The 22739-nt window shown below is 35.3% G+C and overlaps 2 protein-coding genes across 2 annotated transcripts in view; both read left to right on the forward strand.

The window, feature by feature from the left end:
* Positions 1 to 313: 313 nt before the first annotated feature.
* On the forward strand, positions 314 to 3699 carry LOC125846595 (uncharacterized). Its single transcript, XM_049526131.1, has 3 exons — positions 314 to 690; positions 810 to 931; positions 2517 to 3699. The coding sequence occupies exons 1-3, from the start codon at positions 532 to 534 to the stop codon at positions 3304 to 3306; spliced, it is 1071 nt and encodes a 356-aa protein (XP_049382088.1). The 5' UTR covers positions 314 to 531; the 3' UTR covers positions 3307 to 3699.
* A 4365-nt stretch (positions 3700 to 8064) lies between these two features.
* The window catches only part of LOC125846589 (uncharacterized), a 656804-nt gene continuing 642129 nt past the window's right edge, over positions 8065 to 22739 (forward strand). Inside the window, exon 1 of the mRNA XM_049526118.1 lies at positions 8065 to 8075. The gene's annotated coding sequence lies outside the window, so the exon portion shown is untranslated. The remainder of the gene's footprint in view (positions 8076 to 22739) is intronic.

The following is a 22739-nucleotide window of genomic DNA, read 5'->3' on the forward strand; positions in this document are numbered from 1 at the left end:
GAATTTGATAGAAATCGATTTTCTTTCATTAAAATATCTAAAATGTTATTATCCTTTTGGGTTTTTGGATAAGTTTTTAAGCCAATAGCATTAAACTAGTATTTCCCATTGGCTAAATAACTCTAAATAAATTTGTTTCTTTACTCTATTAAATTCTTTTATTTTATTTATACAAAAAAGAAAACACGTATAGGACACTAGAAAATTGTTTTGTTTTGTTATGAAAGAAAAAAAGGTGTTGTTTAGCAATATAGGGGAGTTAGTAGGGTGTGGTTGTAATTTTATTTATGAGCTAAATAAAGTAGTAGTAGTAGAAGGAAAATAAATGATAAAGTAGTGATTGTTGAATAAGTAGAAAGAGTCATCAAAAATCGGAAGAGGGTTTCATCTTCTCTTTCGCATTTACAAGATCGGCAACAGATCTGAGAGCCTTTCATCTGAATGTGTAGATTGCGTTTGGGGAATTGGTGAGTAGTTTTTTCTTGTTTGTTTGTTTGTTGTGGGGTGGGGGTTGGGGGGGGGGGGGGNATTATGGATTGGGAAGGGAGAGTGAATGGAGGAGATTGTAATCTGACATCTTCTTCTTCGTCGGGTTGTACTAGTATGGGTGCTGGAGGATTCAGTTATATACAACACACCGTTTCTAAATTTGATACCCTTGCTGGTGTAGCTATCAGATATGGTGTTGAGGTAAATTCATTCTTTCAATTATTACATTCCACAACTTAGGACTTCTTTACATCCCTGCATATTTTGAAACCAAACCAACTGATTCCGTGCAGTAAACTGACCAGTTATTTTGCTCTCAGGTGTCTGATATTAAAAGGATAAATGGCCTCGTATCAGATCTCCAAATGTTTGCTCTCAAAACACTTCAAATACCGTTACCTGGGAGGCATCCCCCATCGCCCATCATATCAAATCGTCAAGGGTATTGCTCTAAAATCTTCACTTACCAATTTACTATTCATACAGGATTTTCATGTCTAAAGCACTATATTTGTGGATCTATGTTTTGTATTTCCAGTTTAGATGCAAGTCTTATTACTTGTTTATCATAAAACCTACCTTTCATAATCCAGCTGCCTTAAATTATATTTGAGGTTACCTCTGCCCAATTGAATTTACTCCCTATTTTTTTACCATCAATCAAAATTTTGATTGGGGACCAACTCAATCGCTTATATTTATGCTTCTCTAGCTACTCATATCTTATCTTTATTGGTCTTATGTTGCGTATTGAGGTCAACCGACCTTTCTTTGCTTCTGAATTTTTATCTAGGGCTTGCTTGGTCTAGGTTTTGTTTGATGTACCCTGTGAAAGCAAAACTTCTAACAAATCATTTAGCTTAGGTAGTAGATCATATGCTGCTCGGCTCCTCCAAATACTGCCGCACCTGTGTTGGATCCCCCAATAATGAATAACTTTTGGATGATCTGACACAGTCGACAACATTTTTCTTTTTAGAGGATCCAACACACAGCCAATGGCATTTTTTAAGGATCCAATCAGCATAGGGTAGAAGTAATCTTCCTTACACTTGGACTAATGGATCTCCTACTGCATTTTGGTGTACAAAGATTGTGGATCAATCTGTTCTCCAAAAAATAGTAAATAGCTGTACACCAGCATTATTTGACCCTAGCTGTAGATATAAGTAGAGATCGAGTGGCAAAGAAACCAAGCTGTTCTGAATGATTACTTCGGCTTATTCATTTAAGTATTGGGGATCAGCTTGATGTACTTAGATTTATTTATTGATGAGTCAGGCTTAGTAAGTGTTTTTGTAAGTACTGATTTTACATGATTTTCTCACGTCCTTAGTCTTGAAGATAGCAGAGATCCATACCAATCACAAAGAGAATGCTTTTCGTTTTTTTTGTTTGTTTCAAGATTGATAAGCTTACTTAGTTTGTCTCACGAGAAGTTTCTTGCATGTGCAACTGTTGTCTTTTGTACACCTTCACAAGTCAGTTAGTTCTTCCCTCAATATCCAATACTGAAGGGAGAATTACTGTCTTACACGAGACACCTCTTATGAACAAGCTATGAATGTCATCTAACAAACTAGAGGTGGATGACATTTGGGCCCTGAGAAAAATGTAGGGAACTTGTTCTATGCAGTTTTAGAGTCAGATATCGAAGTGACGAAAAAAATAAAGGACATGTGATAATGAGAGATCATAAGGGTTTTATCACTAATCTGGCCTAGACAAGCTGAGAGGAGGAACCTGAACTCTGTTTGAAGCTCATGCTTTTTAAATAACAAGTTTCAGCAGAAACTGTTGTATGACCTGTTGAAGTTACATGTTTGGGGATTGTGTTAAGTTGATTTACCTCTACATTGAGTATTTGTATGACTTTAACTACATGCTAAATTGACTTAATTTTATTTGTCTTATTGAACTAAGAACCTGAAAACGTCTTTTCATATACGGAAGCTTGTCCCTTGGTTATTTTACCTTTGCACACTACCATCTGCAATAGTGGCTAAGTGTGACTTTTTTCTTTGCAGACCTAGCAGCTCTGAGCAGACTTCTTCAAGTCGTCGACACTCTGATATATTCGATTCATTTCAGTCCCTGAAACTGAAATCCTCTCCCCAGCCAAAAGTTTCACCAGCCATGAGCAGCTTACAAGGATATTATGGTCTTAAACCTCCAGATCAGAAAGCTGCTTCTGAAGGATTTGAAATGGCAGTGTATCGTAAGGGAGGATCACATTATTTAGAAGATGGCCCGTTTTACAAATCCTCTTCTCTTTCAAATCCACCACTTAGTCTTCAGAGAAAATCTAAAAGTGTAGCTAATGGTTTTATGTCAGAGAATGGAGTTCCTGCAAATCATCTATCAACACAAGACACCAGAGACAATGGTTCGGATAGATGGTTTGAGAAATTAGTGAGAAGGCGTCAAAAGTCAGAGACTGATTTCACGCGTACTCCAGAAATGCTGTTGAAGGAAGATAACAGCAACAGTGGCTGGTTTTCAGCCGTCACTGGCAAGGGCTTAGCTTTGAGACCAAAGTCAGCTAATCGAACTCTCTCTGGAGCGGATGCTGAAGCAAATTCAATAAATCCTATTCCTATTGGCTTAGGGGATTCTTTACTAAACGACAACACATCCGTAGTTAGGAAGTCATCAAGTACATCGAATTTGCAGGATTCAGATAGCGGTACATTGTCTTCCTTGTGGAATTTGAAGCCAGATTTTCAAGCAATTTCTACTGCAGCCATTACTAAGCCAATCTTTGATGGGCTACCTAAACCAATCACAGGTCGAAGAAACAAGGCCGCACTCGATTAGATTATTCTTTCTGCATTAGCTGCTTAGAAGTTCATTTCTTCGATACTTTAGACAGGGTGAAGTGATAAATGGAGAATTGAAGATAGAAGCAGACACTTTGGTTATCTCATGGTAAAAATAAACTTGTTTTGGTTTATGAATATCGGTTGGGGCATGTTCATATCTTCCATTGGTGAAGTTGAAGTGTCCTCAGAATTAGTTTGAGATTTATAGCAGCACCAAACTTGGGTGAAGCATCGATTTTTGCTATAGAATGGTAATGCATTATGACAGCAGATGTATATTAGGCATTTAAGTTGATTGATCTGAAATTGGGAGAGAGGATATTGTTTATACGTGTATTATATGATCTGTACATGATCACTTTTCTACACATGATTTGTGTTTTTATTTCATCTGGAGTGGAGATTGATAATTATTTTTACACAAACACACACTGAATTGCTAATCTTTTAATCATGTAGGCCATTCTTGCATGTAATATATATTTGATATTTGATGCCCAAGAAAAGGCATAATGTCAGAAATCAGAAAGATTAATTAACATTTGATTTTGATAGCAGCTAATCTTCACCCAATTAATGTGTTTCTTAAAATAAATAATGATCTGATTATAAAAATATCTTGACATAGTCAACACGTAAAACAACACTATCCACAGAAAAGCAGCAAAAAATAACTAGAGAATCAGGAAAAAAAAAAAAAAACTTCATGTAAGCCAAATTTTGCATTTTCTTTTGCAAGGATATTTTTTATCGGGTATCAAATGGGTGGGTTGAGTTGAAATTAGAGATATTAAAATGGATTGAAATAAAAATAATGACCGGATTGAGTTGAAATTGGAGATATTAAAATAGGTTGAAATACAAATCGAATTGGGTCAATGACCTGTCCAAATTTACTTTAGACTCAAATGGATTGAGCTCAAATGGGCTAAAAAGTTGAGTCATGATTCGTCCAAATTGACCCGCTTAATCTTTATAATTTTAACATATTGTTATTTAACTTTTATAACCATAATTTGAATTTCAATTAAAAAAATTTAACAAATATAAGTTATAAATGGATAGATAGGTCTTAGAAAATATAGAATAAATAGTTAGTACTTCATACCTTTAATATGAGAATGTACAATACACTAATGTAAATAAAAAAATCTTATAACGGGTTGAAATTAAAAATTAAATTAGACTTAGTTGAAAATTTGTTAAGTAGGCGTTTGGCCATGCGATACCATATCACGATATGGTATCGTGAGATGGAATCATCGTTTGGACATGCGATTTTACGCTGATTCCATCTCATGATTCCATATCATGAGAGGTGATACCATATTCTCCAAAAACCATAATATGGAATTATATGGTGATTCCATATCATGACTTGAGATATTTTAATACAATAATTGATCCATGAGTTTATATTTTGTTAAAACAACCCCACATTTATATCTACTAACTATTTGTTTCATATGTAAATAAAATTTATAATCACATCATTACTTTTTAAAATTTATTATTCTCACCAACATATAATCACTTTAACTCACACCTCACGATTGTGAAACTTTTCAACATTCACTTGAAACAATTAACCGGCATATTAAAATAGTTGCCGAGGCAATTAGCAAGATGACACCAACATTTATACAACCAAAAATTATGACTGGTGTACATTCCAAAATTCGACATAATACTCGATTTTGGCCTTGGTTTAAGGTAAAATTTCAATCACATTAATAAATTTATTTTATGGCCTTAATAAGTGAACATTTATATTTTATGTGTAAGTTATTAGTATTTAGTTACATATTTCCTATCAACTTTGTTTAAAGAGATAATATTTATTTTATGACTTTGCATTGTCTTGGAAGCACTATTTTTATTACTCTTACAAACATTTTTTTTATGAAGTGCATTCTATAATGCTTCCAATTTATTTAATGTTCACTAAATTAATATTGATGTATTTTTTATTTGGTAGGATTGTGTTGGTGCGATTGATGGAACATATATAGAAGGGGAGGTTCCTAAAGCGGTGCAACAAGCATATCGTAATCACAAAGGAAGAACATCACAAAATGTCTTATGTGCTTATGATTTTGATATGCGATTTTCCTTTGTTGCTGCTGGTTGGGAAGGTACTGCACATGATAGTAAAGTACTTGAGAATGCACTTGTTGAACCAACGTCACAATTTTCATTTCCGCCACATGGTAACTTTAAATTACATCCTTAGAATAAATATTATTTATTTACACAAAGCTGTCTTATTTACGTCATATATGCTTTTAGTAATTCTTTATAAAATGTTTTTTGGTAGATAAATATTATTTTGTTGATGCTGGTTTCCGAAACACAAAAGGAATTTTAGCTCTATACAAAGGACTACGATATCATTTGCAAGATTATCGAGGAAGTGAAAGACAGCCTCAAAATGCCAAAGAACTATTTAATTTTAGGCATTCATCTCTGCGCAATGTGATTGAAAGGACTTTTGGAGTTTGGAAAAATAGATTTAGAATACTGAAACAAGGCATGAACCATTATGATATTGATACACAAGTGAAAATTGTCATAGCTTGTGCAGTGTTACATAATTATTTGTGAGAATACCAAAGTAGTGATGAAATATTTATGGTCTATGAACATGAAGAATTGAATATATAGTTGCGGAGGATATTGACTAACAAATGGTTCAAAGTAACAATATTGGTTCGTCTTCTCGGTCACATGATCGAGAAATGCAAGTTTAACGTGAGGAAATTGTCTGTACTATGTGGGAGGATTATATTAAAGACTAGTACACTACAATTTAAGTTCAATTCTTTTTTATTAAATTAAAGTTAGATGAAACAATTACTTAAGTGGAGAACAAATAACTTTGTAATAATTTGTTATGCGATTTTATAATTTTTTGTTTATTTGATAAGATTGAATAAACAATTGGGGCTGTTTTAATAGTTTTACAACTTATGAGATTTTTATGTTTATGAGAAAATATACAACACAAAAATTTCATATCGCATGTCCAAACAAACCTTCAATTTCATCTCATGATTCCATATCATGATACCATATCATGATTCCATATCATGATACCATATCGCATGGCCAAACGGGCCCTAAAAATGAATTAAGGCTTGAATGGTTGAAATTGAATTCAATTCAATTTTTCTTAATCCCAACATATAAAATTATAAAAGAATTGAACAAATTACCTATATATTTGGAATCATTTTGACACCCTACTCTACTGTGCAAGTATACTTTTAGAGAAGGACTAAAATACAAAAAAAAAAAAGACTCGGCAACCTTCTTTTAAGAGGAAATGGTCTTAAACCCCCCCAATCTATACCCGAAATCCCAACTACACACTCCAACTTCAAGGGTGTCCTATTACCCCCTAAACTTTATATTTCTCTATTTTCTACACACTTAAGTACAGACCTGTCATAGGAGGTGTTCTCACCTCCTCTAGGCGTGTTAGAAGGTGAATTTGACGAAAAATTTCTCTTTCTCCAACAATCATCTTCCCCGCTCTTAAATAAACCATTGTTTCTTCTTCCCCACCACTAACCCTTGTTCCTTTTGTAAGAAAATCATGATTTTCTCTAAAAAAAAATAAGTAGGATTTAGTTGTTTATGTTCATTTCTACTTCAAATCTTGAATTTAGGGTTTGTAATCTGGTCTAATTTCTTATTCAGGTCTCTAATTTAAATTTTGAATTTTCTCGAAATTCATCAAAAATGACAAATGAAAACTTGAATAAGCTAAATCAGTTGATAAACTACGAAATCAAGTTGAAAATACACAGCAAAATTCTTCGATCATCAACTGAAATGCATATGCAAATGGAGAAGGAGATGAAAAGGAGAAAGGATGATTTTTGGGTCTTTTACGTTTTAGGAGGGAAATGGGGAAAAAAGGGAATTGGGAGTTGAAGAGGTGGGGGACTCGGCGCGTGCAATCACATTGGACTATTTGTTTGGTTTTTGTGTTGAGGTCAGCGTTTAAGTGTGTAGAAAATAGAAAAATATGAAGTTCAGGGAGGTAATAGGACACCCGTGAAGTTGGAGTGTGTAGTTGGGATTTTGGGTATAGGTTGGGGAGCTTTAGACTATTTTCTCCTTCTTTTAATGCATCTTTCCCTTTCTCCTTTTTTGACAATTGATTGCATCATAATAAATTCCTTAACAACTACTTCCTCTATTTTTTTTAGTCCCTCCGTTAAAAAAAAAAAAAAGACCTAGTTTGATTTGGAACAGAGTTTAAGAAAAGAAAAAAGATTTTTTTAATTTTGTGGTTCTAAATTAAAGTTATGTTAAATGTATCAAAATGCCCTTTAATTTTGTGGCCTTAAACATGTCACGTGAAAAGTTGAAGTTAAAGTGTTGCCAAAAAAGGAAAAAGGTCATTCTTTTTTAAACAGACTAAAAAGGAAATTAGGTCATTCTTTTTTAAACAGAGAGAATACTTGTTAAATTTTGACTTGACATACCTAATAAGAAAATAATGATTACTATAGTGAGTTTACAATTTGACTCATACAATCTTAGACATATTTACTCATTATATTTTTCAAAGACATTAACTCAATGTTAATAAATTGGGGTATCATAGAGATTTTTATTTTTTATTTTTTTTTGATTTGTCAAAACTGACAAGTAAATAAAGAAATCAAATTAAGAAATATTTGACAAGTAAATAGGGACAAGTAATATAAGTGTCACTTTAGGCATAACAAAAATTTCCGTCCTCAACACAAAAATCAGTATATGATTTTTTAATGGTCATTTTACATAAATAATATAATATAATACATTAATTACAAATTATAATATATACTCTTACTGAAAACGGTATTAGTTTTGTTACCAGAAATAGCAAAACACCAAATCTGCCGCCGGAAGTACTCCATGTTGGCTGATTCGGTCATGGTAACCCTTGGTGATATTGCTCAGGTAAGATTTGGATTAATCTATTTAGATATTTCAGATTTTTTTATTATGACTTTACAATTTTTAAGAAAAAATATAAGTAATTAATTAACATATTTTAGTACCGTTAATAAGAGAAAAAATAACCAATAATTATAATACATTTTGAATTTAATATATTATAGGCATGTTTCAATGCATGTGGTGAATAAATAACTAAAACATTTTTAATACAAATATATTATAAGTATTATATCTGAATTTCAAATATTCCGGTACTATTTAAATTAGTTTACATCATTAGAAATGTATTATATTTGTTTTGGAATAAAAACTATCGAATTTATAGTAATGTATAATATCGAATTCAAATTGTATTATAACTATCATTTATATTTATACAATTTTAATACAACTTTAATACAGTTTTTTCAGAGCTTCACCTCTTCTTATTCGGTAAATCACCATCACTAGACCACCGATTGTTTATACTTAATACAATTTTGATACAACTTTAATATAATTTTTCAGAACTTCACCTAATATATAACTAAAACATTTTTAATACAAATATATTATAAGCACTATATGTGAATGTCAAACATTCCGGTACTATTTAAATTAGTTTACATTGTTAGAAATGTATTATATTTGTTCTAGAATAATAGCTAACAAATTTATATATATATATATATATATATATATATATATATATATATATATATATCGAATTCAAATTGTATTGTAACTATCATTTATATTTATACAATTTTAATACAACTTTGATACAAATTTTCAGAGCTTCACCTTTTTTTTTCTCATAATTACCATCACCAGACCACCGATTGCTTATATTTAATACAATTTTGATACAACTTTAATACAATTTTTAGAACTTCACATAATATACAATTTTAATACAACTTTAATACACATTTATATCAAATGGTCATTAAAACTAAAATTATGTCATATATGGTAATAAAAATAAAATAACACTTAAAAGTGTGATTATCCAATAAAATATATTATCTATGTAAAAATTTTATTTTTAATTATATTCTTATACTCCATCTTCTTAATAATGTTCAATTTTCAAGACACGTTAAATAAAAATAATTTAGTAAACTATACATTATATTAGGGGTGTCAAATGGGCGTATTGGGTTGAAATTTGAGATATTAAAATGGGTTGAAATAGAAATTAGGTTGGGTCCTGACCCACCCAAGTTTACTTTGGGCTCAAATAAGTTGGACTCTAATGGGCTTAAAAATTGATTGGGTCTTGACCCGCTTAATTCAATAATTTTAATATATTGTTATTTAAGTTTTATAACCACAATTTGAATTAAACTAAAGAAAATATAAAACAAGAAGTTACAAATGGATAGATAAATTCTAAAAGATATAAAATATATAGTAATTATAGGAACATATACATTACATCAATGCAATAAAGAGTCTTAAAACGGGTTTAAATTGGAGATTAAATTGGGCTCAATTGAGGATTCTCTTAAATGAGTTAGGACTTGAATGGGAGACTTGACTTGAAACCCTAGGTTGACTTCTTCTTCTTCAAGCTTTCTAGAGAGAGAAATATTTTGGAGAGGAAGACTTGTTCTTCTTCTAAGAATTTGAGAGAATGATTTCAATTGGGGAAATTTGGGGTTTAAAACACTTATATAGGAATTCTAGGTAAAGGCAAAACGACAGTGTTACGATAGAATAATTAGGAAAAGACCCAAAAGCCCCTGACTTAAAGTTGATGCAACCACCGGACGGTGGCCCTCACGAGTCGTTGTGGCAGTCATGGTCCTTGACCAATGGCCTGGGGAGAGCCCCCATGCTGCCTTGCCCCTTCACGACCACCTTAACGGGTCATTTGCCTCTTCACGACCCCTCTAGGGGTTCGTGGGAGGAGGCTAACTTTGGGGATAGGTTCTACCTCCCCCACACGAGCGTCATAACGACCCGTCTACCTTCCCACGGGTCATTAAGACCCTCGTGGGAGGGGTCCCTACCCAGCATGTCCTGGAGGACTTGCCACGGACCATGGTCCCCTTCACAGCCCGTCTAGGGCTCCATAGATGGTCCATGGTTCAGGTGTTGGCCTTTGAGTTCTTCCTCATTACCCCTTTTTAGGCCTTTCTTGAATTCGAGCTGTTACACCCTGTCTATCATTGGGAAAAATCATGCAATTGGGTCAACACTAAGCCACTCAGACTTAACCCACATCAAATTAGGCACAAACCCAGCAAATTAAGCAATTCAATTCAACAATTTAACCAACACAATCACGATTCATCATATTTACAGGAATTCACAATTAAAATCACACGAAAACAGTTAAATTTCAATAATATGTTGCTCCCCATCAAAATTAGACACTTAATCTTAGTTAAATAGTTTAAGCCCACACCACATATGCCTTCTAAACTCAAAAACAACAACAAGAAGTTGAAACACCAACCTTAAAGCCGAAAATAATCAAGAAATTAAGGGATTTAGGGTTAGGTTGACTCGAACTGCAAGTGAATGCACTCCTAGCACCTTAAAGAAACTCACATAAGGCTCACAAACACTCAAAATGCACGATGCAAGAGAAAGGAATCGAAAAAGATATCAGATATTAAAGATATTGATTTTTGAATTTGAAAAGATTCTTGGCCTTATTATATCAGGCACGTTCGGTGATCACGACTAACGTTGCCAAACATATTCGGTGAATCGCCAACTGGAGCTTAAGCTTGCCGAACTTTCCTGAACAAAAACCAAACCTGAAGGCTGATTCGGCAGACCCAATAGTCCTCTTAATGCACTTTGGCGAATCTCCCTTTGGAGTTCTGATCGCCTATCTTGACAGTGCACTTTTTCATTTTTTCAAGCCCAAAAAGCGGACAAGAATTAGTCCACATAATGCCTTCGATGGATCGTAGTTTGGGTTTTGCATCACATATTCTTCCCTTTTCAATCTTTCAACCTCTTCTCAACCTGCACTCACAAAGCACGCTATTTAAGAGTACTAAAAGAAACAATAACGACTTGGATTGCCTCCGAAGAAGCTTTTTATTTAACATCATGGCACAACATATTTCTCAAACTAAACAATCATTGTTGGGGTTTGGGATGGTGTCACTAGGAAAAGTTCCCTTTTGTCTAAGATTTAGATGAGTGGAAATTTGACCCAATTGGATCTCCAACATCTTGATAGAATTTGAGTGTGAAATTACCTTCTGAGTTATAGTGGAGAAGTCATTTTTAAAATCCTTTAACACCTTATCGGACCCTTTAAACTTGTTGTAGATTCTTACAAGCATGTCTTCCGTCCGGATTTTTTCTAATCCAGCTGGTTCTTTTGGGCGTGGATGATCATGGGGAGGCATATATCTATCTTTGTCCATCTGCCTATCTCTCCAATTTCCATCTCGGCAGTCTTTTCAACCACTATCTTTATCCTTGTTTGAACCTGGGTTCCCACCTTGTCGTTGATAATTATTGTGAGAACTATCCACTTGATTTCCCAAGTATTGAAATTTTTTATTGTATAGTTCCTCGAATTTGGCATCATTTGGGCACTACCCACTATTGGTTCCAACCGCATTTACCGACCTGGTTCCACCTACCATAACATGTTTAGACAATAAATCATTTTGAGTTATTATTTTGGCTATGTTTTCATCCCTTTCATGGTCCTTCTTGATTTGTTCTTTTCTCAAACCCACTTGTAGAAAAGGCATTTGGTCCTCTCTAGTATGTCATGCTCGATTAACCTTAGTTATATCATCTAGCAACAAAGAAGCTACATCATACGATTATCTCATCAATCCACCATGGACTAATTGATCAATCACACCTTTATTGACTGAATCAAGGATGCAATAAAAATATTGCAACAACAAATTGCCTGGAACGTCATGCATTGTACATTGCAATAGCAACTTTTTGAACCTCAACCATGTTTCATACAAAGGCTCACCTCCAATGCTTTTGAAAAAATTTATTTGGAGACGAAGTTTAACTATCTTCGAGGATGGAAAGAATCTTTCTAAGAATGCCACAGTTAGCTCATCGCACGAAGTAATAGAATCATTTGGCAACTCTGTCAACCATCTTGTGTTATAGAGAACGAGAATAACCTCAACCTTATAGATTCTTGGGAGATATTCTTGAACAAAAAGGGTCCACACACCTTTTTGAAATTACTAAGGTTCTCATGAGGATCCTCATGAGCTAGAACCCCATAAATTCATTTCATTTGGAGCAATTGTATCATAGTTCGGGTAATGTGAAACACCGTCCTCCCGGTTGTAGGAGGTATCCAGATTGCTCATGTGGTTTAAATCACATTAATAAGCATGTCATTAAGATCACCCATGTTGTCATTTTGACCGTAGTGACTGTCATTGTCACTCACATGGTCACTCATTTTGTCAACCTGCAAATCAGTCAACAACAACACCAACCAACAAACTACTACAACTAAACCAAATTAAAATATAATTTCTCAATTAGAATTTTCAACCACCATTCTCTGGCAGCGACGCCATTTTTGATAACGCCCAAATCACCCTCCAAAATAGTTAAAAGAGTTAGCGATTGTTGTCAGTTTAAAACCCAACGAAGAGTTGGGGTCGAATCCCACAGAGAATGGTTTATCATAGAGAATTTCTTATCAAGAAATTTGGACTTAAAATTAGTTCATTTGTAATAGTAAGACAATGGGGTGGATGGTACCACCAACTTAATATAAAGATTTTGTTATCAGTTATCACAATTAAACGAAAATTCAATCAAAATCAAGAGTTAACAAGTAATCTAGCGGTGCGGGGATTGGAAATCAATGTCAAATAGGGGTGATTGTGTTGCTCTGTAGCGATGAACATTCATGAATTGTCTAAGTCATCTTTACTGACACTAATTATCTTTCGATCTTAAAGCATCTATGCATAGAGTCCCCTTTCGGTCTCATCTATATTCCATTTCTAAACAACTCAATACCTTACTCTATTCTCTCTTTCAAGAATAGGGAAAATAGATCCGGTCCATAACCTCTCTTTCAAGAAAGTCATCGACATAAAATCTAAATTGCAAGTATTGAACTAATTACCCACTCCAATTAATCTCTTTTGAGCATCAACCGAAGATTGGAAGTAAGAATTAAGTTTGCAACATTAACCCATAAGTTAACCCCCATGGTAATTTGTCACAACCCAAAGTACCCCCTAGACATGACATGGAAAATAAGACCCCGAGAGTCCATACACAAGCCACTTAGCATACATCATACAATATAATAGAATTAAAGAGTTAGAATTAACATTTTATTTAAAAGAGTTTGATAAAAAGTAGCGGAAGTCAAACACAAGTCTCTAAACTATCTATTATATCATAAGGAAGTGATTGAGACGTAACTCATACATCACATACAAAATTTGAAATGAAAAGACATGAAAACAATAAAAGAGTCTCAGTTCTCAGAACATGAGGACTCACTAATCTTCAATGTCTATAAATGATCACTTGCCACAAGTATTGGAGGTAGGAGCGTCGAACCTTACGTTAATAAAACAATGTAGGCACAAGTATGCGTTAGTACATGGAATGTACTAAGTATGATAACAATGTATAATAGTTATGAAATCATGCTAAAATGACTTTATATGACATGCAATGACCAAGCAAAATCATAAATAACATGTTAGAAAACATAATTCATGACCATGGTCAATGCAAGATAAACATCTTTAAAACATATTTGAGATACTTTTAGAAAGTAACCTTAGTTCATTATTTTGGGAGATTTACCTTTAACTGACATAGACCATGTGAGCTATAACATGGAATCCAGTGTCTATCCCACATTGAAAAGAGATGTCCTTACTTGTCAAGGTAAGAACCATGAACTTTTAGCTTATGTGGATCAACTAGCTAATGTCTATCTAAGACAAACCTATGGTGGCACATAGTAATTTCTGCTTGTCCACTCGGTGCTAAGCATAAATCCCATGGAATAGTCATTATTCTTAACTTGTCATATTATCCATGGAAAGGAATAATTAACTAGCCAATCCAATTTAGGGTTCATTAGAATAGCTCCTAAATCTTGGTTCAACTTAGATGAGAAAACCTTTCAACCTTATGAATCCTTTATGTGAGAAATCCTTTCACAACAACAACAACATCAATGTTTTACTCTCAAGCAACCTTAAATCATTTAAATCAATTTCATAAAGAAAAATGCATTATCTTCATAAATTCATCTTTCATAATTCAAAAGCTTCATCATATGATTAAAATCTAGAAATCATGGATCATGCACGGGTTCATGTGAATTCAACTTAAAAACGTTTAATTATCTCAAATCACTCATAAAAAGACATAAATTAATCAATTGGATCATAATTGAAAAGAGCTCATGAGATGGAATAAAACCCTAACTTCCATTGGAGATTCTAACTTGTAAAATTAGAGAATTTAGGAACCCTATGGAGGAAAGGACTCCATAGGTGAATACTATCACACCTTGATGTCAAAATCCCACAATCAATAGTGAATTTGGGGACTTGATCTTGAAACCCTAGACTTCTTCTTCAAGCTTTAGAGAAAGAAATTTAGGGAAATTTGAAGAATGATCTAGAGTAGTTAGATTTTTGTCTTAAAAGACTTATATAGGGTCTAGTATTAGGATTAAAACGACAATAGTTTAGTCACTAATCAATTAGGGAAAAGACTAAATACCTCTTTAAAATAACTGCCGACCACCATCTATGTTGGACTACAGTTCGTAATTCCTTCTACGGACCGTACTGGTCAACCGTAGAAAGTGATCAGAGACTCTAAATTTAGCCAACAATCGACGAAACCCATGTATGGCTCGTAGGTCTTCCTACGGTCTGTACATGCCAACCCTAGAAACCAACTTTAATCTTTGAAATTTCACCAAGGATAGAGGTGAATTGTAAAAAGGGTACTGGGACTTGTTTTGAAAAAAATATTTTTCCACTACCTACGGTTGCCAACTACGACTCGTAGAAGCTTCTACGGTCCATAGATGGGACCCATAGATACAGACACTAGTCCAAAACAACATTTTTCCTTCTTTTACGAATTTGAGGTGTTATAATATCTCCCCCTTGGGAACATTCGTCCTCGAATGAAACTCAAGACATCATAAGGAGAGTAGGAAAAAGATCTAATAGCCCAACATGAATGCAATCACATAATTGCACAGATCCGAGAAGAAAAATTGACTCCAAGCTAAAGCATGTCCAAATATTATTTCATAAGGCCTATATGCAACTCACACTCAAATGCACATAAACATGGAGAAATCAATCAAGTTAACTCATTTTCTCAAAAATTATGTTTTCATGAGCGTGCATTCATGAGGAAATATGAGAATGCCTAAGACATAAGGATGTACCATGAGGAACTAAATACTTCAAGCTAAAGTGGAGTCAGAGGGAAAGAGATTAGGGTACAACACTTCATATGGGCCTCTACCTCCCAATTAGCACCCTCAACTAACTGATTCCTCCAAAAAACCTTTACGGAAGCAACTTTCTTATTTCTCAACTTTTTAACTTACTGGTCCAAAATCTCAATTGAAACTTCTTCATAAAGAAAGATTCTCCTTAACTCCCAAACTTTCCAAGGGAACAATGAATGTTGGATCTCCAACACATTGCTTCAACAAGAAGACATGGAAAATGGGATGTATCAATGCCATATCATTATGTAAATCAACTTCATAAGAAACTTTTCCAAAACACTTTTAAATTTGATATGGGCCCACATAACAGGGACTAAGCTTCCCTTTCTTTCCAAACCTTATCACACCTTTCATGGGTGAGATTTTCAGGTAAACTCAATCATGAAAATTAAACACAAGGTCTCTCATTCTAACATCGACATAGGACTTTTGTCAACTTTTTGAGTTGTTTTCAACCTTTGTCTAATAAGCCAAACTCTCTCCATAGCCTTATGTAAAAACTCGGTACCTATCAAAGCAACATCGCCAACTTCAAACCAACCTATATATGATCTGCACCTCCTACCATAAAGATCCTCAAATGGAGACATACCAATGGTGGAATGATTGCTATTATTGTAAGCGAACTCAATCAAAGACAAATAATCATACCAATTACCCTAGAAGTCAATTACATAAACTCTCAACATATCTTCCAAAGTTTGGATAGTACGCTCCGCTTGCCCATCAGTTTGTGGATGAAAAGTCATACTAATCTTAACACGAGTAGCAAGACCCTTTTGAAAAGATTTCTAAAATTAAAAGGTAAATTGGGTGCCACGATCAGTTTGGTTTTACTTTACAGTCTGGCTTGTACACCCCAAACTACAAGTACACCATATGGTTCTAAGACGAGGGTACGGGAGTAGACCCCAGATCAGAAGAATCAAGCTCTAATTATTATTGATCTGGTGGGTCAGCCACCAATGGTTCCTGCACCGGTTGTTGGTCGACAGATTGCTCTTGAGGTTGTTTTGACAACAGTTGCTCAGCAATGTTATAAGAGGTTTCAGAAGATTAAACCACCCCAATTTCTGGGTGGTAATAGCGAGGATGCTCATGAGTTCTTAATTTTGTGGCATGAGATGCTTGAGGCAGTGGGTATGGTGGATGCTCATGGTGTTCGATTGTTGCACTTCAGCTTCGTGGATGTTCCAAAGAGTGGTGGAGGACTTTTATGAGGTCTAGACTTATTGGATCTCCCACGTCAGAGTGGTAGGTGTTCTCTAATGCTTTGCAGGACTACTTCATTGTCGATTAAGGTTTGAGAGCTTGAATCAAGGTAGTTTGTCTATGACTGAGCATGCGGCCCATTTATGTGAGCTTTCTTGGCATGTTATGACTATTGTTCCGATGAGGTAGAGACAGTCCACAAGTTTGTGAAAGGTTTGACTTTCTCCATTAGATAGTATGTGTTCATAAAAGCCAAAGAGGGGGCTTTCTTCTAGTCCATTGTGAGCACCATCAAGAAGGTGGAGTTGATGGTTTTATAGGAGTTTGGGGAGCCCAAGAGGGGTCATTCGTCTAGAGAATTTTCTGGTGCCTCATATGGAAGCAGAGGTTTGCATAGATTTCATAGTTCCTTTCATCGTCGTAGACCGGTTCAAGCATCTATGCTAGCAGCTGATAGTGGACAACCTGATGGAGGATCTTATGATTGTGGCTGAGGTGGCTATGGTAGTCATTCGTGTTCGCAACAACAGTTATATGTGTTAATGTTTTGTTATACTTGTAGGGATTCAGGTCATTTGATGTATAGTGTCCTCTACAGACTCACTTAGAACCCCATCATTCTTATTTAGCTGCCCAGCTAAGGATTCAACGCCTCCAACCAATGGTTGAGGAAGAGGTCAGTTTGGTAGAGGCAGTAGAACTTCTTGTAGGGGTGTTCCCGCTTCACAAGGTGGAGGTAGGGGTTCTAATCAAACTGTAGGTGGATAAGAGGGCCAGTGTTATGATTTTCTAGGGAGGGATGAGGCCAAGACTTTTGATGTGGTGATCACATGGATCATCCCAATTTACCATCGACCTATATCTGTATTATTTGATATGGCGTCTACTTTCTCGTATGTGTCTACCTATTTCGTTCTTGGATTTAATATGATTTTTCATTGCATACATATGTATATTCATGTTTCAACACCAGTGGGTGAGTCCTTAGCGGTGGATCAAGTGTATCAATCATGTCTTGTTTCTTTAGTCAAGTATGATACTTGGGTAGAATTGATCATTTTGGGAATGGTAGACTTTGATGTTATTTTGGGTATGGATTGGCTCTCTCCACATCATGTTATTCTTGATTGTTATGCTAAGACTATGACCATAGGGATTTCGGGTGTCCCGAGAGTTGAGTGGACAGGAGCTAGTGGTTCTTACCCTAGAAAATTTACTCATTCATTCGAGCTCAGAGATTGGTTGATAGAGGGTGTTTGTCCTATCTAGATTTCATTCGGGATACTACTGTTAAGCCTCCTCCCATGAATTTTGTGCCCGTAGTTCAAGAGTTTTTAGATATGTTTCCTACTGACTTCTAGTTGTTCCTCTAGACGGGGATGTTGATTATTCTATTCACTTGAGTCGTGCACCAAGCCTATCTTTATTCCTCATTATCGTATGGCTCAAGCTGAGTTGAAGGAATTGAAGGACCAATTTCAGGATTTGTTGAGTAAGTGGTTTATTCACCCTAGTGTTTCTCCGTGGGGTGATCTTTTGTTTTTTGTGAGGAAGAAGGATGGAACCATGAGGATGTGTATTGATTATCGACAGTTGAACAAAGTGACCATGAAGAGTAACTATCCTCTTCTTCGTATTGATGACTCGTTTGATCAACTTCAAGGTGCATCTCTATTTTTAATATTGATTTAGGTGGGTGAGTTGATTAGATTGATTCTTGATGAGGCCCATTGTTCCCGATATTACATCCATTTATGGGCGGAAAAGGTGTATCACGACATGAGCCAGAACTATTGGTGGGGTGGGATGAAGAGGTATATTTATGATTTTGTTTAGAGGTGCCTGACTTGCTAACAGGTCAAGTATGAGCATCGACGTCTCCGATGTATATCTTAGAGGATACATATTCCTAACAGGAGGTGAAAATAGATCACTATAGATCTTTTTGTGGGTTCACCTACCACTGTGGGTGGTTATGACTCCATCTGGGTGGTTTCCAAGTCCACCCATTTCATCCTGGTTTGGGTGAAGTATACGGCGGAGAAGTTAGCGAGCCTTATATCAGTCATATTGTGCGAGTACATGGAGCCCCTATTTTTATTGTCTCTGATCGAGGTTCTTTGTTCATTTCTCATTTCTAGAAGGCATTACAGCTTGGCTTGGGTAATCATTTAGATATGAGTACAACCATCCATCCTCAAATAGACAATTTGTCCGAGAGGATGATTCAGGTGTTGGAGAACATGCTTCAAGCTTGTGTGATTTATTTTGGTGCAAGATGGGTTCGACATTTTCCCTTAGCGAGTTTGACTACAACAATAGTTACAATTCTAGCATTCAAATGACCCCATTTGAGGTGTTGTATGTCATACGATATAGATCTACGATCGAACGATTTGTTTTAGCTAAGTTGGATTCATTATATACAAATTTTCTGACATATGCTATGGAGAAGGTTCTTATGAACCAAGGTAGACTTTTGATAGCCTAGAGTCGACAGAAGAGTTGTGCAGATCGGAGAGTTAGAGCACTAGTGTTCATGGAGGGTGATCAGGTTTTGCTCTGAGTGTCTCCCATAAAGGGTATGATGAGGTTCGTAAAAAAGGGAAAGATTAGACCTAAATTTATTGGACCTTTTGATGTGTTATTCGTATGGAAGAAGTGGCCTATAAGCTGGCCTTCCCACCTAACTTGTCAGTTATGCATCATGTATTTCATATCTCTATGCTTTAAGAGTACGTAGCGGATGAGTCCTATGTACTTTCTCTCGATTCAATTGAGTTGGGTCCAAATTTATCTTTTAAGGAGGAGCCTATAGCCATTTTGGATAGGTAGGTCTGAAAGCTTAGGACCAAGGAGATTGCTTCACTGAAGGTGCAATGGAAGCACCGTTCAGTTGGTCAGGTGACTTGGTAGACAGATTCAAATATGCATGCCATATATCCACAATTTTTGGAAGCTTCAGGTACTTTCTTTTACTTTATGTTCAAGGAAGGGCATGTTTTTAGTGGTGGATGATGCAATGACATGGTTGTTCATTTTTGGAAAGTTTCATAAATTTAACATTTTTCCCTCTTGATATCAACCCCGAGTCGTTTATGGTTAAGTTTTGATAGTTTGTTTTGAACATTTAGTTTAAAGTTGATATTTTGGTAAAATTTGAGTTTGAAAGGCTTATATTGTTAAGAAAGTGGTTTTTGATGTCTATTGAAGTATTGAGGGTTAAATGGAATTATGTCGATTCCATTAGTCCCGGGATGTAGAAGATGGTTAGTAAGAGTTGTCGATTTCAGATTCGACATATTGAGGATTTGAGATCCTAAGTTGGAATATTTGTGGAAATTTATCCTTTTAGTTAACTTTGGTCAACATTCAAGGTTCAGATGCTCAGATCAGAATACCAAGAGTTTCATCGGATTCGGGGGGATGATTTTAGGCCTAGGTGAGGTCTTGTTTGATTTTGGAGAGGTCACAAGCTTGTCTTAAGCCTTTTTAGGCGTTATGTTAGTTTCTTGTGGTTCTCGCAAATGTCAGGTGAAGGAGACCTCAGATTCGTGTTTCAATGGTTCCATTGAGTCTAGAACATCACTTATTATTAGTTTGACTATGTGGTTTGTGTGTATAGGGTTCAAAATGAATCACGAGGGACCTTTCGTTCAGCCGCATTTTGCATTTTTGAGCTTGGTATACCCTTTGAGGCTATCTTTGAAAAGATTTCTTGTGCTAAATCATTTAGGTAAGCTTTTGAGATCCTAAAACTTCATTTTCTTTTGATTATTTATGGATTTTAACATCAAAATTTGGGATTTTGATTGCTAAATGGAAGGTTTTTCAAGAACTCATGTTCTAAACTAAAATGGAGATTGTGAATTTATCTTGAGTTCTTTTTCAAAATGGTTTTCACTAATAAGTTCCTAAGGTCTTGAGTAATATTTTCAGGTATTGAATTTCGGATTCAAACCTCATTTTTGGAATTGTGTTTTTGGTTAATTGACCCATTTTTCAAGTATATGTGTTAGGTATTGTTGTTTTCGAATATTTATTATGAATACTTAATTGAAATAGATTGTGTGTCTTTGGACATTGATCGAAAGGGAAAGACTCAAGTTTTGGAGTGACTAGTTGATTGATTTAAGATAAGTGATCTCTTAAACCTTGTAATATAGTAGAATTTATGTATTCCCTTCGTTGTTGTTTGTTGGGAGTAATGGGAATGAGGTGAGGGATTCATTGTTCAACTTGATCAAGCTTAAAGAATAAATTTGTTGATCATGATGCTTGTGATGGCCCTTATTTGATTGATTGATGAAATGCTTGATAGCATGAATGTTGACTTGAATTGCTTGAATTATTATCTCTTCCTTAGGGTGTGAACTCTCTTATGTGCATTGATTATTGTACACTGTGTGTCTCGATAAAGTCGATGGGAAATGGTTCTGGGTAGTGAATATAAAGTTTATGGGAAATGGTTCTGGATAGTGATATGATATAAAACCGATGAGAAAGGGTTTTGGCTAGTGATTTGATATAAAGCCGATGAGAAATGGTTCTAGCTAGTGAAACGATATAAAGTCGATGGGAAATTGTTCAGATTAGTGATTTGCAATAAAGTTGATGGGAAATGGTTCGGGCAAGAGACTAATTATTGTGATTTGATGCATTTTGTTGTTTATGTTCGACTTATTCGTACTTAAATTGATGCTCGTGACGAGCTTTTGGACATTGAGATTGACTTACTTGATTCGTGTTGATTGTTGGATTGTGATAATTGGACTGTGATTATTAAGCCTTGTGAGTTGTTGTCACGCCCCGAGCTACCCCCGAGACGCAGACACAGGACCTAGGACCACAAGTGATCCCAAGCTAACCCTGTTGGCATGATCATGAGCATACTAAATATAATCTGAATAATAGAAACTGTGCAGAAGCTAAATCATAAATAAATCTGAATGAAAGATGGGGAATACCCATATACTATAACTGAGATATATGAAAACTGATGAGTTTAATACAAAGAAGATATTAACTCAACACTAAGCTGAATCTAACTATGACTGAATTAAGCCTCTAAACTGACTAGAAATGTTGGGACATGCCCCAACTAGATCTAGAAAAAACTGAAACTAAAGACTAAAAGCGATAAAGATAAACATGTCACTAGTCCTCGAAGAATGAGGACTCACCACTGATGCTGCTGAACTGAAGATCGGGAATCAATCTAAGCGTGATCTGGATGCTGAGAACCTGAACCTACATCATGAGAAGATGTAGCGCACGTATGCGTCAGTACTTGAAGGGTACTGAGCATGCAGGATAGAGTAAAGCTGAAATAACATATAACTGAACAAAGCAATAAAGCAATGAAATAATCTGAACATGATATAGATACTGAAAATACTGAATACTGAGCTAACTGATGCAATGCCAAATTTATAACATGCTGAGACTGAATACTGACTGTACTGAAATATGGTCAATGCAATAGAGTCTGACTGAACTGTGGGAGCTACTAATAACCGACATAAAACCACATGAGCTAAATGTGGAGTCCGATGTATACGTCCCATCGAGAGGACCCAATATACCCGGCCAAAGGTATAGAGGCATGACTGGCGTGATCACTAAATTGATGTTGCCCACAGAGGGGACTTACACCTACGTGGCTCGTAGTTCTGGGACTATATGGGTACGCTGAAACCCTAGTCCAAGTCGGTATTATGCTACTCCCAATAGATTAAGTGGTTAACACATTATGACTGAGTTTCTGTAAATACTGGATAGCTCAAAAC

Source organism: Solanum stenotomum, chromosome 12, assembly GCF_019186545.1.
Source record: "Solanum stenotomum isolate F172 chromosome 12, ASM1918654v1, whole genome shotgun sequence".
Classification (NCBI taxonomy): Eukaryota; Viridiplantae; Streptophyta; class Magnoliopsida; order Solanales; family Solanaceae; genus Solanum; species Solanum stenotomum.

Excerpts from the sequence above, each read along its gene's own strand:
- LOC125846595 (XM_049526131.1), top strand. The coding sequence starts at position 532 with ATGGATTGGGAAGGGAGAGTGAATGGAGGAGATTGTAATCTGACATCT. Across the intron at positions 691-809 it reads CTATCAGATATGGTGTTGAG|GTGTCTGATATTAAAAGGAT; the intron begins GTAAATTCATTC and ends TTTTGCTCTCAG. Across the intron at positions 932-2,516 it reads ATCATATCAAATCGTCAAGG|ACCTAGCAGCTCTGAGCAGA; the intron begins GTATTGCTCTAA and ends TTTTCTTTGCAG.